Genomic DNA, 16,464 nt, shown 5'->3' with positions numbered 1-16,464 from the left:
TATTAACTCCACGTAAGATTTGTTTTATTCTTGGACTGTTTGCAAATTAATTTCTCCCTAAAATCGCCGCGGCCCTTCCTCAAAAGTCATATTAATCCAGCGGTTACAAGTTTATTATCTGACACATGTAAATTATAAATTTACAAACAGGAGCTTCGCTTTTAGCCCTGGCCAAATCTATACATTATAAGGGCCTGCCAAAAATAAATAAATAAATAAATAAATAATATTAAAATGGAGCCTCGAGTGTACCTTTACGCAGCTATAATAACCCGAAAAATGGAGCACTGATGAAGAGAGGGGAGGGAGGATGAGCGCACCTTCGGCCTCAGCCTTGTTAGTCAAATGACTATTTCGAGCCACCGACGTAAAATTGAAAAACCCTTTTACCTTTCTATACCTTTTTACTTCATCGCTGTTATGACGAATTGCACTGGGGGACTACTGAAGTTATCCTTTCGTCTGTTGATCGTCTCAACGGAAAACTGGATCACAACCCGTCCACCAAAACATCCCCACAGTGTGTTGTTGTTGTGCTTTTTTGTTTGTTTTTTAAATGTACATTTCAGCATTTACTCTTAGAAAACTAGGAGCAATGAATTCTGTTTTTTTGTGAGCTGATTTTTCAACGTCATGTTAAAGCAATACAATAAATTAGAAGGAAGTACTTATACGGACGAAAAGCACGAAAAAGTGACAACAATTACGCTTTGAGGGAAAGTTAAATGACTACGCAAGCAAAAATAAAGTAATAACATCAGGAATTCCAGAATCCAATTGATTCTTTTTCTTATCACACGCAGAGTTCCATCTATATTTATGCATCACCTAACCAGTTTTTCGGGCAAACTTTAAATGCTCAAAATGATTCGGGTCTTAGGTGCCTTGTTTTGGCCTCATTAGGCCAAAGCCACAACCGAGGGTGGGGGGGGGGGGGGGGATTGTTGGATTGTTGGGGGCATTGTTTTGACCGGTAGCTTTGAATTTTTTCAAGAATTATTGATCATTTGAGAGGCTATATCAAACACGATATAGGAGTTTGATTTGATATCCAGACAACTCCAAGTCAGCGGCGAAAAAAAGCCACCGGCGCCTTGTTTTTCGACTCTCTTCGCGGTGTCTGGAAATCGGACGAAATACTCCCTCTCGTGTTTGATATATTACAAGATCGCTTACATGATGGGGTACAAGTTCATCATATCCTCTGGAGCTCCCAGTGGCACAACACGCCATGGAAACCAGCGCTGAACTGGCGATACCATCATACACTGATCGAACCTAAAACAACAATGGGTTTACAGTTAGATTCCTGCTAGAAGGGGGAGTGAAAAAATACATGACAAATGTAGTTAGAAACTGAAGGAGCTGTGCGACAAATGAAAGTTCAACACAGTTTTGGTAGCTTACACCGCCCACTCCTTATGAAAGGATGGCAATCTCTTACTCGTAAAGACGTGCGGCAAAAGAGAGGCAAAAAACAACAACAACTGTATTTCCTAATCGATAAGTGATTGATTTGAATTGGGCGAACACCAGTGAAGAGATACAGAGGAGGGTACAGGGGAGAGAAAGACAGAAGTGTGAGGTAGTATTTGGAAGGCAGCGTAGCCGAGCGGTTAGAGCGCTGGACTTGCAATTCGGAGGTCCCGAGTTCAAGTCCGCCCTGACCGCTAGCTGGATATGTTCTCGGAGTTGGTAGTCCCAAGTTCAAATCCTCGCCACACTTGTAAATAGTCAGCTGGTTTGCCTCCGGCCAGTTGGGATTCTTCACCCTGTTAAGTTCAATTTGAATTATTTCTTTCAGGCATTTTCTCGGCCCCACTAGCATTAGTGCTATAAATACTGCCGCGGGTAAATAATGGAATTATTTTAGAAGTAAAACGCTAAATAGCAGACATATTATTTTGACCTCACTAACCAATAAAACGTCGGATTATTTTATCCCGTCACAATTTGAGAACAAAAAGACAAAGGATTGTGTTCCGTCAGGGAGCTTCCAACATAAAGTAGAGCACAGTTGTGTTAATCTTTGATGTTTTCCGCATTTCATAACCAGTCTCCTCTACTATGGTTTAATAGGTTGATTTAGCAACAGTACGGGAACGTCAGTTGACGACGGGAAAGCGCTCGGAAAGGACTAAACACGACCTCCGGTGTTCAATTTGCCGCTCGCCATTGGTCTAGCCAGTTGTTTGATTTGCGCGCGCCATCGTAAACTGCCGTTCCCGTTCTGTTGCTAAATCAGGCTAATGAAGCTATAATGAGACCTCTGTGTCTTCTCTCGAAGATGATAATTAATTTATGGTGTATGTGCCATATAAAGTCGCTTAGATAAAACCGCTGTAAATAGCGCAAGATCAGAAATGTCAAATGCACGCTGATAACTGACACACAATGGAAACTTACCTTAAATGGACTAGGGTTGTCATGAGTAACATCCATAAACAGAGCGTGGGCGATGCTTGGAACAAGAGGCTTTACGTCTGAGGGATGCATGAATGCACCAACGGGTTCACCACCATAGCGATAAATCAAACGTCCTTCTTCATGAGGATCATGTGCATTCAAAGCCTCTGCGAACAAAACGAGTCAACTAACAATTTATGCAAATCCTCGCCTGGACACTCTCTACTCCGCGGAGGTTTGATGGGGCGTTAATGGATATCCGCTACGTGAATTGAATGCAGGCTCAAAATTTAAAAACAAATTGCGCCTGCACCGCCTTCGGCCATGTTCACACTCTACCGGATAGCTTTTGCACCGCCACGAAAATCATACTGGGTAGAGCTTCTGTTCACACAAAAGAACGGTTGTGGCGGCACGATTTCTGCGACGGAACAAAGCTGCGCCACGCCGATCTCTAAAGCGGAGAGTCACATATCGGATAGGTGTTTATACTATAACGGATAGCTTTCCGTGGTGCTACGAAAAGCTATCCGGTATAGTGTAAACAAAGCCTTACTCTCACCATGCTTCTTTAAGCCTATGCAGAGAAGGGAGCGCCGGTGTTACAGTGATATGGGCATCAACGCGTTTTCAGGGCATCCCCATTCTCAAAACCCTAGTGATATGGGCATCCCCTTGTCGTATTACCTTAGTGATTAAGGTCAGGGTTACAGGGGATGCCCATATCACTAGGGTGTTGGGAATGGGGACGCCCAAAACGGAGATTCCCATATCACTGTGACACCGGGCACTTTTCGCAAAGAGCAATAGAGTTTGCAAAGCAAAGTATTTTTTTAAGCCAATCCATGCCACAGATAGTGCACCTATTTACATTTGCATAAATGTAATAGCCTTTTGGCTGCGCTTAAGACTGGGTCAGAGTTACATTGCACTGCATTATGGGATTGTTTAGGAGACAAATTCTGACCCAGTTTCCCGCGTAACCTATCATGAAGCAGCAGGCTGTTTACAGTCCCCTATTTTTCGTACGATCAACGAGATCGAGCGCTTAGTGTAACAGCTGGCCACCTTGCTTTCAAATTTACGCGTCTAACCCCTCCGTACATCTGAAAACAAGATGGCTTGCCGTTTATCCTGAGTATCAGAGTTTTTTTCTCGTGTGCAGCGGGATGCTTCGGTGTCGGCCGCAGTCGCGCGGGTCACTGTTAAGACTTGACTGAAACCGAAAACCGCGCATGAAAGGACTCCAGCACCCAGGGTAACTGCCGTTACAGTAAGCTATTGATTTCGACGATCTTACGGAAAAACAGGGAAATCAAAACAAATTAAAAAAGCGCTAGCGTCCCCAAAACAGTCTTATAGTGAAATTCGGCTCAACAACTTTCCCGTCTTAACCGCAGCATCCCATCGCAATCTCATACCTCTTATAAGGGACGTAATGCCTAATCGATTGACAAATATGTTGTCTGTGTTTTCAGAGCCAGTGAAAAGTTCCGCTGTAACGTACAGGTCTGGTTTAACTTTTCTGGCGGCATCCACAAAGTACTGCAATAAATGATGAAAAGAATCAGAACTGATCTCGTGATGACAGTTTATGGAGTCCTGGTCAAATTAAATGCTCGTTGATTACTCAATCAGATGTATCCTTATGCTAAAATAGTTTATTATTGTACTGGAAATACGTGCATTGCAGAACCTCGCGTAGAACGTGAGATCGGGAAGGTGGACCGCAAAATGTGAGGGATGAGCAGGGTGATAATGCCCGGGGAGAACGGGTTTCAACGAGGGAAGATGGAAGCTTTAAACGTTGATTACTCGCAAACAATGTGCCTTGCATCTTATAAAACTGAGTTGACACAATCAAGGAAATTTTTAGAGCGGTTTTCATTTGAGTGTCGAAAAGTAATTGGTTTTGTACTTTCTACACGATGCGATTGGCTTAAAAGATTCGCGCCACCTTTTCATCCAATCAGAAGTAAAACCACAGCCAATTGTGACGCGCTCGCATGCATTTTCCCGCGCTTTGCGTCAGCCACATGTAATTACTTCGAGTTTTGATTGGTTCAATGTATTGTCTGTGTCCTTTGTGATTGGCCAGAGTAATTACTTTGGTTTTGGTTTTACGACACTCAAACGAAAACCACTCTAAAACACAAACTCTGACTCCTTTCCACTGCACCTTAGCTGCTTGAGTACGTACTACAGGTGCGGTGTTACGGGTAGCAACTTTTCATGCAAAATTGTTGGAAACCAATGTTGCCTGTTTTAGAGCGGGCAAATGTTTTTCACGCAAGAATATTTCTTTGCTTAAAGCTGCAATGTTGTTGCGCCAAGGCTCTTCTGCTTTCAACAAGATTGTTGCCCAACAAGATCAGCAAGCGGATTGCAAAATGAGCGATATCGCCATGCAACTTGTAAAAGTTGCATGAGTTTTCTGTCTGTATCATTGCGTCCTAAGACCTCTACTGACCTCTGCAACATGAAGCGGTGTGCTATGACAGTTGTCCAACCGAATGCCATCAAACAATCTGAAATTAATACAGTATTTAGCTTACAGACTAAATCTCTGAAATAAAATTTGTAAGCTAGTCCTGATCCCACTTTCATTTCCATTTCTATTCTTATTCAAATCTCCACTTTCAAAGTTTTTCCCACTACTGATTTTTCTTTCCGTTCTCAATTCCATTCTTCTATTTTTATCCCATTTTCCATTTTCTTTCTACTCCCATTCTTATTCTCACTGCCATTTTCACTCCTATCAGCAATGAGAAAACAACGCACCTTACTCATGCAGAAGGCTATATAACCTTAATAGATGTCATTTTTCATCTTGTTATTAGGGTCTTTATTCTCAATATCATTTATCTTTGTGAAAACTTCATTTTCGCATTTGTTTCACCGAGCTTAAAATTTACCATCATCTTTCATTCTTTCATCGTTTATCCTTTTTTCGGCTTCCCTTTCCCTTCGTCTTATAAAATTTGTTCCCACTATAGTTTCCTGTGCACATCATAGACCACAACACTCAATGCACAAAAAACTCTAATTTTGGCTGACGAATCAAATCATAAACGAAAAGTACTTCAACTGAAATTGCCCACAGGTTATAGACCGTTCACAGTCCACTATTTTTCCGCAAGAACGTCGAGATAAAGCGCTTACCGTCATGGGCGGCCATCTTGGTTTTAATTAATGTAATGTCATGAGGGGGCGTGCCACGGGTTTTAAACATGTAGCTATAACAGGGGTTACCGGGGAGGAAGGCCCCTCCCAAACCGATCCCTGCCTCTTAACAAGATTTGAAATTCAACCACAGGCCACACTCGGTACATTTGAAACCAAAATGGCCGTCCGTAAAGCGGTAAAGGTAGGCGCTCGATGCCCACGATCTTACGGAAAAATAAAAGGACTGTGGTTAGCAATACTCTCATCTCCTGCATGCGCCAATTTAGTTGTATGAGCAACACTTATCTCACCTTGCACAAATCTGTGTATATTGAAGCATATGGTCCCAAAGGAAAGGCGCATCTTCAGGTTTTTGTCCATACCGCAGTTTAACACTATCGCCCCAGGCAATAAGTTCACGTCGAAGATACACCAGTGAGCCAGGCGCTGCAAAGTCGTTCAGTGGATCTCCTCCCCATATCCACCCTTGGGCAGCCATGCAAAGTTTGGCCTTGTCAGAGAACATGAGTTGCTCCTCCTCTTCAATGGTATCACAATCACCAGATGTTATAAAGTAGCTGGAGGTTAAAGACAATAGAGACCTTTAGATTCTAAGACGAGTACGACTACAAGTACGAGATTTCCTCAATACTGAGTAGTGCACCCGCATGCACCAGCGTCATTTTGGCGGGAAAACGTGGTAGCCGTCGGCATTCTACTACCAATTTTAGTGAGAATGTCGAGTTAGCGCACACAAGTTATAAAGTGTTATAGGTTTTATTATTTTGCGGCTGGAAAATAGCTTAACCTCTTTCAATAAAGATAACAGTGCTAATTATTTGTTTGGAAAAAAAGGATGACAATTAAGCTATCCGGGTTGTCAATTATTTGAGAATACGCGAAAAAACGTTAAGTTAAATCTCGTAATCGTAGTCTTTCTCGTCCTAGAATCTAAAGGTCTCTCATGAGAATATGAAAACAAATTGCATTATTGAAGGGGCTACTAAAAAAACGGTAACTCCAAGGTTAAATCTTCGTTAACCAATTCACTTCCATTTCTTATGTTCCAGGTTTTTACAGCTTTCCGTATTGCCTTGGTGAAGAGAGAGACCGCAGGTTATTATTTCGTTATGTTTGCTTATTTCGGCGTTTTAAAAACGCCGCAAAATTTAATACTCACGAACAGTTGAAAAATTATGACGACGGTGGCGAAAACGACTCTTAAATAGTGAATTCACGTTATTTCATAAATTCATTATTCCATGAAATGCTAGGTGAGCTTTCGCACGAAAACATCATTCTTTTTTTTGGCACGTAAAAGGATCACCATTGCTATGTTATTGGAGATAACCTGTTAAGATTTGTTGGTATCCCATTCGTAGATTTTAACGCCAAAACGTGAAAAATCCTTTCTTGGAACAATTAGAAGAATGATATGTCATTGTTTCCTGCGACCAATCAGGAGAGACCTTCCGAGCAGCTCGTACACTACTCCTTTTCTTAAGAGAATAAACATGGATTGTTTCGTGTAAAATTCTTAGACGTTAAAGAACTGACGGCTAATGCCCCGTCCACACGGAGATTTTTGAAACGCATCAAATATTTTAAAAGGGAGCTTAACAGCGACCGCGACAGCTACGGAAACAGCAAAAATGCAACAAGTTAGATTAGCAAAAAAACAATTTTGCACGTGCACCATGCTCTTTCGTACATTTGTCAGCCGTCACTGCACGGCTACAACGTGAAAGTGCCTCATTTCGCGTTTTGTCGAGGACGGGAACACACGATTTCTTTTCATCAACTTTGATAAAATCCTTCAGAATTCAACTCCAAAAAAATTGCGCACATATCACAAATTAAACGAGATGGAAAAAGCGCGATAAAGTTTGAATTAGCGCGAATTCGTTTTTAAGTAACGTTTTTGGGCCGTTTTTTTTGTTTTTTTCCTCCAGCACCACCACCACCACCACATTTAAATTCTTTCCCTCCTCCACCTTCTCATTTTATAGAACTTGCATGATTACGTTACAGTGCAGTGATTTTAAGTCACAGGCAAGTTTGAGTTTATTTCTTAGACACCATGAATTAACCGATGAGAGCGTTTCGTATTTTCTAATTAACCAATCAAAAACAATGACATTGATCGACCATACAGTAACCAGAAAACTTGTCACACCGGTTAAATCACTTTAAATAGCACGAAACCTTATCTTAATGAGTTTCCTGTGCATTTTATTCATGAGATAAAGACAAAAGGTTATGACGTCATCGGCGTAAATGTGTTCCTGCACAAGCAGGGCGGATAAAGGTTGGGCGGTGAAACGAGCGCTCCGCTCTTCATTTAATGTGTGATGCGGAGTAGGACTGGCACGAGCGCTCTTTCCGCGCTTCCGGTGCGCTTGAAGGCCGGCGAAATTTTCCTTTTTGCAAACCGGAAATCCTATTTTCTTTCTGTAATTTCAGGCCACATTGTTAAATAGATAAATTCGTTTCATGACAATATCAATAAACAGTTTCATATGTTTGTGTCTGTACGTCTATAAGTCAAACTTGTTGGTCGTATAATGCCAAAATTTGAGTTTAATTTGAAAGTGTTGAATACCTCCTCCTTCCACTAAATATCACCTAATCGTCTTTCGCCGTTTCGTTTGCAAAAGCTTAACACTTCTTAACCTCAATTTTTACATATGTTAAAGGGGGATAAATTTTATACAACATAACAAAAAATTAGATTGATATATATTGATATAGTGGCGTTGTACTTCTTCAAACTTTGCTTCTCGGATGCAACGCGCCAGGGGGATTCGCGCAATGCTTTGCAAATCCGGCAACCGCATGTAAACAAAATTTAGTGAGGTTAGTTGTAAGGTTTTTTCTCCCTTTTTCTCTCTAAAACAAAACAAGGTAAACAGTAAAAACTGAGGGGAAATTAATTTTGAAGTTTCGAAGAAACAGAAAGACGTATGAGATGTTTTTTTCAAAATTAAAAAGAAGGATGATGGTGATTGAAATTAGCATAATTTCACCTTGCACGAGCTGCACGCAGTTATAAAATACACGTCATCTAGTTATGAAGCACGATCTGCTGTCTTTTAGTTTTGCCATGGATGACATGAATGAGATTTTCCTTCGTGTTTTAGACAGTACTTAGTTGTTTTTGTTTTGGAATAACATCGACATTGGTAGTAGTCAGTGGTAGAGTCATGGAAGTAATAAAAGAAACCCTTTGAAAGAGATGTTTGTCTACTCCAACTAAACCTCCCGCAAAAAATAGCAACATTTGCCTCTCGGAGACAGGGTACCAGAACAAAGGAACGAGGAAGAAGTGCAAGAAAACAAATCAAGCTGCCATAATTCAGTGACAGCGGCAGTGTCTAATGTACAAACCACATCGCAAGCCCTGACCGAAGGCGAAAACAAGCGACATTTCTAAGCAGAGTCCCAGTCCACTGCATCACACCTTTTTGCTCGGACGCGCTCGTTTCACCGCCCAACCTTTATCCGCCCTGTGCACAAGCTAATGAAATTCCGCCGCGATAAAAAAAAACGGCCTAACGGGTCTCTTCTATACTACTGCCGTCGCCGTCCTTGTTGCTCCAACTCCTTTTTAACGGAATTCGACGGGGCCGCTTTAACCACTCTGGAGAGCGCTTCAAAAAAGATTTGGTCTCGATGAGCGAATTCACTGGTTTTGTGTGGACGAAAGGCCAATTTGTGTCAAAAAAAAAAAGAAATGATGTTTGTTGCTGTACTTACTTTGTTGCCAATGGATTTTTCCTGGTAACTTTTGCATATTTAGGGCCTTTGTCATCCAGGCGTTCATATCTCATGCTGTTTTGAACATTTTTAATGGCAGATTCAATGTGATCATTGATTTCATTATTCTTCACTGCTTCATTCAGATCAGTAAGATGCTTTTTTAAAGCGTCACAGCAAAGACGGAGCCTGTCTTTCTCATCCATAGCATCAGACCTGGGAAGTCAATCAAGAGTAATAATGTTATTCTGGACAAAAGAAGTCAATGCTCTTTACGCTTAGCTGAAGGGAGTCTGGTGTAACAGGATTTTAAATATGGGACTAAGCTTTAAAACGGTGGTTCATACTTTACACTTGTTTTGCTGGAAGGCTTAAATGTCGACTGTAAAATCATAACTCAAATTCCTTGTGTTTAGTCTGTTTTCCCACTGACTTCAAATTAAATTCTTCCCAACTCAAAGCAAAACATTCTGAGGAAAAAAAAACTGGACAACACTCTTGCAGAATTTAAGGTCAAGAAAGCTTACACTAGGGTTGCTAAAATCCGGGCAATTTCAGCCACCGTTAACAACGGCTTAACGTTGTTAAGAACCTTGAAATCCTTTGTGAATACAGCTATAACATTTACAAGTGCATACATGGACAGATATTATATTTGAACGAGTTAGATAAATGGAGCAACTTGAAAGCCACAATTATAAAACATTAAGAGGACTTTACTTGGGTTATAGACAAAGTTGAAGCCTGCTTACCGCTCTTTGTTAAACTTTTCCAAAGCTTTTGCCAAGTCTACTGTTGCTGAGAATCGTTGGTAGGATTTTCCAGTTGTGAGCTTGAGTGGTGGACTGTCAGCGCTTGATGAAGCACTTGCTGGTCCTCCAGAGTTTAAGACATCGCGACGAAACTGTTCTACTGTCTTTTTTACATCCACAGAAAAAAACTCCCACAGTCTCAGTTTTGGCAAAACTTGATGGCTGAAATTAAACATCGCGACCTAGTAGTTAAAAGGTTGGATAGTGCTATTCACCACATAAATCACTATCCAGTCAATAAGTATTAGGGAAACCAATTGCATTATCCAGTGGAGAGAGATTTATCCAGGGAATAGGGTTATCTACCTTTTGTCACAACAATTACATCTTTCAGATCAGTTTGGTATTTTCTTGTTTGTTTGTTTGTTTGTTTTTAAGTAACTACCCATACATCTAACTCAATAACTTGGCAATTTCTTATGATACTGGAAATCACTAGAGTCCAGATGGGAATCATAATAACGAGTCTGAATAACAATTCACATTTTGAACCCAAATGCAGGATGAAATAAGGATCTTCAAAGTAGGGTTCTATTTCACATGGGGACAAAATTAGGTCTCAACCTTGCAATCTAATGCTCAGCCCATGTAAGGTAATCCAAGATAGTCTTGGAGATTCATTGTCAGTGAAACTCTATTATTGTTAGCAGGGTCCAGAATTCAGATTTCCAGATTCCAAAGCCCAGGATTCTGGAATCTTACATGGAGAGATAAGGTGAAACATGCCCTTCATGCAAAAAAAAAAAAACAATAATAATAATAAAAATAAATAAATAAATACAGGCATTCTTACCGCAGGATTTCCCCAAATTGATGAACATGTTCCTCAGTGTTAATTTCAGGAGGCAAGCCATCACTTGCCCATAAGCCATCAGCTACCTGACATGAAAAGTGCCAGAGAGCTCGATCCAACAAAAAAGCTGGTTTGAGGTGAGGGGAATTTTCTAGATTGTATGCACATTCAGGGTGTTTCCAGAGCCAAGGAGAGTTGTTAGCTGAGTGATTCAGTACGATGTCCACAACAGACAAAACCTTCCATTCTTTGCGTATCTTGTCAAGGAGGTCCTGGTAGGGTTGAAAAGAATTGAGTCAATTCAATGACCAAAAGCAAGCTAGTGAGCAGATCAAGGCCCACTTGCCATGCAAAGCAACTAACGTGAGTTTTTTTGTTTTTGTTTTTTTTCTTGCACAGCACTTTATTCGGATAGCTAAGGGGGGTTAGATTAACAAAATATAGCTAACAAAAAGATAGTAAAAGAAAATCCCTTCAGGTCAAACAGTTAGAAAACTCCCCCTTTATGTTATGCCACCAAACCCAGATTCTTATCAGCATAAAGCAGAGAATTTTGACTGTAAATATTACTTGACACCCCGCACTGAATTAACACTTGTCAACTGAAGTGTATGACATATAACTCGCCATATAGCTTCATCTAATAGCATTGGATTAAGAGGAAATAGGGAGCTGGTGGATCTACAGTTTATCGTAAGAATCAACAACCTGCCTACAAGCTTGTGCACAAACAAGTACATCTGAACGAAACAAATTTAGCCCTTGTGATTCAAAAGTATGACACGTCTGTATGGTTGAGAAACAAATTTTGGTTTTTTTTTCTTGATAACTGCATATAGTTTTATTTTATTGTTACCTTTATTTCATCAAATGTAACCTTCTTCCCATCTGATGAGTGATGTACAGGATTGACGGCTAGTTGATCTGCTAATGAATATGAAGAATTAGACTTTCCTAGCTTCTGGATTGGTGTAAAATGGATCATATTGTAGCCTGTTTCCTTTGTCACCTATGAAAAATAAAAATCAAATTATTTTAAACCTAAAGTTATAGTTATACTGAATAATAAAGTAAACAATTTATCATCACCATCATCATCATCATCATTTTCATTATTATTATCAATATTATTGAATCCACAAGAAAGATGGTAAATCTTCGCTCAAATTCAATATGGTACAGTAGGTTCAGTTGGCATGAAAGAAAATGCTCTGTGTTTCATAATGAAATACTTTATTCTCTGTTTCTTTACTGGCTGGTGTAGACTGTGAGCAGACTCTCATTTTTCTTTTGAGTCACAGTAGATCAAGAGCATGTGTGAGGGAAGAGTGGCATAACCAGGAATGACTCTGAGGAAAGAAGGGTAACCGCTCAGGGTCTATGGCCAGTAAAAAGAACATTCCAACACTTCAAAACCACATAAATGTTGCTCCAATTAAATCTGAACTTTTTGTCATTGAAAGCTTATGAAGAGACCAAAAATCCTCTATAAAACCCTAGTTTGCGCCTACAGATGTAGAGGATAGGATTTGAACCCTGGAAGACTGCATTAAAAATGCATATCTTGTACATTGAGAAAAAAACAAACGTAAACTGCTGCTTTTAAGCATCCCCCCCCCCCCACTTATAAGCTTCCCCACAGTTGTAGACTCATCTCCCTATAAGCGAAAAATATCTGATTATAAGCCACCCCTGATATAAGCCCCCCTCTAGCTTGTATTGAAATGAAAATAATTTAATAAGAAGTTTTAAGGGTGCTGTGTCACAAAATTTACAAAAATTTGGACAGTACAAATTACCACAAAGTTGAGTGAAATATAAAAATAGCTGCTCAAAATGTTAAAAGAAGTAAAAAACAGCAAATACAACAGCAGGCATGGACGGATTAACTTGAAGGGGACTGAAAAGGATTGCAATAATTTGTGGTGTTTGAAACCTTGTTAGGCTAACATTTTTTCAAAGTTCATTTCTGTTGCTTGTAAAGTTTGATTGGGAAACATATTTGTTTGACAGGAAGCTGTGATTTTGTCATTGACTAAAAATTTCTTCAGCTACATAGTGAATAAGGACAAGTAATTGGCATTCTAAACAAAATGAACAAACCAGCCGTGACACAGGCCCTTTAAAGCTTGAATAAAACTAGTAAAATATACAAAATGTATTTTCATCAGAACTGCTGCGCTATAGCTTGTTTTGAAGTGCTTTTTCTATTCCCAATAAGGCCCCTCAGATAAAAGCACCTCCGTTTATAAGCCTTCCTAACACCCCTTGTGAAGATGATAAGCCCAGGGCTCATAAATAGCAGTTTTGGTGAATGAGGTACAATCTGACACACACATCTACTACTGACCATTATAAAATATTAAACTTTTTACCCATTCCCTCAATTTTCTTTCGCTTAAGCTGACAGTTTAAGCAAGAAAAATCCACATTTGGCAAAGCCTCTTTTTTGCAAAACAAGAACTGATTATGAGTGCAAGACTTCGTGTACAAGACTTTGTAACTGGTAAGAATTTCTCTCTTAATCGGTGCCAGAAGAAAGAGTTTTGCATTTTTTCTCCAGAAAGTTAATTTATAACTTAGCAATAGAAAAGTTTTTTCATGTGTTTGCATAGCCTGATACAAACACTCACAGGTTTGGGAATTCTCAACAATTATATGCAAACCCAAGACGAAGATGTATTAGTCCAGGGCTTATAAGGAACAGTTTCGGTGAATGAGGTACAATCTGACACACACATGTACTACTGACCATGAGTCGATCATACCACTCTGTGAGTGGACCAAGGCATTTGCTAAGCACAGTCTGTAAGCTGACACATTCCAGCGGGATTGTCTCTTCTTTATTTACTCTGAGAACAGGATCTACATTGAAATATCCAGATGTTGGTCTTTTTTCCCTGCAAGGGAATTCAATAAGAACAATGTTAACAAATAATATTCTTCTTATTAATTAGATTAATTTTATCCATTCTCCTAATTAATTAAATTAATTAGATTAATTTTATATTATTTCAGGTCACTAAGGGTGTGATTGGAAACTTCTTAATTATGTTATTCATCACTGCTTATCAAATGCAACTGCTAGGTGTATTCTTTAAATTGAGTTTGCTATCTAGCAGCGTGCAAAGAAAGTCATGTCCGATAGCCCGGGACTAGTGGATTTTGCTTTCGGGCTAGTGAATTCCGTTCTTAACTTGCCCGACAGGCAAGTGAATTTTTTGGGGAAATTCAAATTACAGAAGGATGGTCATCAATCCTGCTAATCAAAAAGGGTTTTGGGGCTAGTTGAAATGACTTGTGGGCTAGTACATGCTAGCTGCAACTTGCCCGAATGGCAGGCTGTAAAACTGACTTTCTTTGCACCCTGTCTAGCCTGAAAGTGAACCCCTCAAGATGCTCCAAAAATTTTTTGGAGTTTGACTTTTTAGCAAAGGCATGAGAATCAGTTGTCAACTCATGAGAGAATGAGATTAGCCTGAGAAAACAGCAGACATTTGGCGATGCTACCACTGGTTTCCCCACCAAATGACGTCTGATAAACGAGTGCAGAAATTCCATAGTGATGATGCGCCACTACCCAGATCTGAGTAGTGCTTCTGATTGGTTGAATCAAATTTCCCAAGCGGCATGACCAATCAGGAAGCACTACCCAAATCTAAGTAGTGACACGTCATCAGTATGGAATTTTTTCTACGCTCGTTTCTCAGATGTCATTTGGTGGGGAAACCAGTGGTAGCGGCACCACATGTCAGCTGTTTTCTCAGGCTAGCATGGGATAGGTCATGAATTAAGAGAAATCGTGAGACTCACAACAAAGTCATGACACTTGGCAAGTCTGAATTTAAAACATATACCCAAAAGCTTACTCATCCTCTCCATCATCTTTGTAAGTAACATAAAAATGGAAGGCTCCAGCTGTTGATGTTGTCAGATCAGCAAATCTATCAGCATCATCACAAGGCTTTCCTGGTGGACATGTCCATGCCAACTCATAATACTTATTTCTTTCAAAAGATTGCTTTCCAGGTGGTGGATGATTGCAGAACAAGTGAATGTCATAGGGTTGTAATGATGGGCCAAGGGTGAAACGGAGCTTCCATCCTGAACAATTCAACAAATCAGCTTAGCTCTTAATTATTTGTTAAAACCAAACACTGAGTGAAATCATAGTTACTAACTATTTATAGTGAAATGTATCTGAATGTATCAAACAAGGCTGAAGAAATATTTTTTAAAACTCAAGCTTTTAATAATAATAAATTATGATAACGATAATAAAAATGATAATGATAATGATAATAATAATGATAATAATAATAATAATGACTTTATTCAACAATTCCACTAGGTGGCCCTTCATTAGAATAATACAAAATAATACAAAGTTTCATTCATTCACTCCAAATATCGTATGTAAAATATTCTGGGCCGGGGTAACTTTCATGAAATTAATTAGGGAGTGTACGTGCCAGCATGTCAAAAGCAAACAAGAGACAATAACCATCAATTCGCGATTTTAAGCCGACAATTGAATAGAAATGTTGTAAGTGATATCGCCTTTGGGTCAATATCTATATGAAACTGTTTGGGATTAATGTTTCGAAACACACATTTAACAATCAATGATATGCCAGCCGGCCAGTGCCAATATCGATATGCAGACTTGGTTATCTGAATTTAATAATTTTAATGTAGCACTTCAGTTCAACAAATCTGTATTCTATCCACAAAACCGTATATCACTCATCTTCTATCTTTCAGTTATATAGACTTACCTTTTTCCAGCCTGTATAAATTGGTTTCCAAGTCATGTCGTGCATCAAGTTGAAGCACTCGAACTTGTACCGCCATCTTTGTAAACTCGGCGAACAGGCCTGGGGTCAAAAGATGCCTCAAAATACGTCAGCTCGATCGGTGGGTCACGCATGAATCTTCTGCGTGACGAGGATTACAAAAAAATCAAGGCTGGACTAGGGGAAACCCTTGGCGCCGCGGTCGCTATTTTTAAATCGTCAGCTCCTTTTGTGCCTTCTCTACTTTATTTGTTATTGAAAGAAAAGTTCAACAATGTTTTTTTGAGGTCTTAGTTTATTTCAAGCATACCCAGTCGGGCATTGGTTAGGCTGTGGGTCACGCCACCCTAGGGTCAGGGGAGAGGTTTCCCTAGGGTGGGGCATTATTCATTCACAATTCCTTCAAGTGGAAATACACAAATTCACTACAAAGAAAGAACTTGTTGCTCTTTTGCAACAACAGCCAGCCAACGAAGAGTTTGTGAGATCATGCAGGCATCATTATATTATATGCATTGGTTGCTTTGGAAAACTTTGTAAGGACTTTAGAGATAAATTGTAACTGATTATTAAGATGCATGGAGAGGATTTTCAAGGTTTTAAAAATATCAATACTGTCAGACTGTGTTATTTTTTTTTTCATTTCTGAGCGGGGTGTGGGAGGGAAGCGGTTTTGTCATGTCGCCATGTTTTCCCCAGGGAGTTTCTGTCACTGACATGGACACGAGGCTACATG

General features: G+C 39.7%; 1 protein-coding gene across 1 annotated transcript in view; it reads right to left on the bottom strand.

Moving 5' to 3' along the window:
• LOC140953933 (glycogen debranching enzyme-like) overlaps positions 1 to 15,795 on the bottom strand; it is a 38,172-nt gene extending 22,377 nt beyond the window's left edge. Inside the window, exons 1-12 of the mRNA XM_073403312.1 lie at positions 15,711 to 15,795; positions 14,802 to 15,036; positions 13,685 to 13,832; positions 11,789 to 11,941; positions 10,933 to 11,204; positions 10,080 to 10,301; positions 9,328 to 9,543; positions 5,883 to 6,149; positions 4,877 to 4,934; positions 3,828 to 3,951; positions 2,407 to 2,573; positions 1,177 to 1,278 (exon numbers count right to left, since the gene is read on the bottom strand). Coding sequence (XP_073259413.1) covers positions 1,177 to 1,278; positions 2,407 to 2,573; positions 3,828 to 3,951; positions 4,877 to 4,934; positions 5,883 to 6,149; positions 9,328 to 9,543; positions 10,080 to 10,301; positions 10,933 to 11,204; positions 11,789 to 11,941; positions 13,685 to 13,832; positions 14,802 to 15,036; positions 15,711 to 15,786 — 2,040 coding nt within the window. The 5' untranslated portion in view covers positions 15,787 to 15,795. The remainder of the gene's footprint in view (positions 1 to 1,176; positions 1,279 to 2,406; positions 2,574 to 3,827; positions 3,952 to 4,876; positions 4,935 to 5,882; positions 6,150 to 9,327; positions 9,544 to 10,079; positions 10,302 to 10,932; positions 11,205 to 11,788; positions 11,942 to 13,684; positions 13,833 to 14,801; positions 15,037 to 15,710) is intronic.
• Positions 15,796 to 16,464: the final 669 nt, after the last annotated feature.

Source organism: Porites lutea, chromosome 12 (genome assembly GCF_958299795.1).
Source record: "Porites lutea chromosome 12, jaPorLute2.1, whole genome shotgun sequence".
NCBI lineage: Eukaryota > Metazoa > Cnidaria > Anthozoa > Scleractinia > Poritidae > Porites > Porites lutea.
The sequence above is the reverse complement of the archived record's forward strand: the minus strand, read 5'-3'. Positions and strand labels throughout refer to the sequence as shown.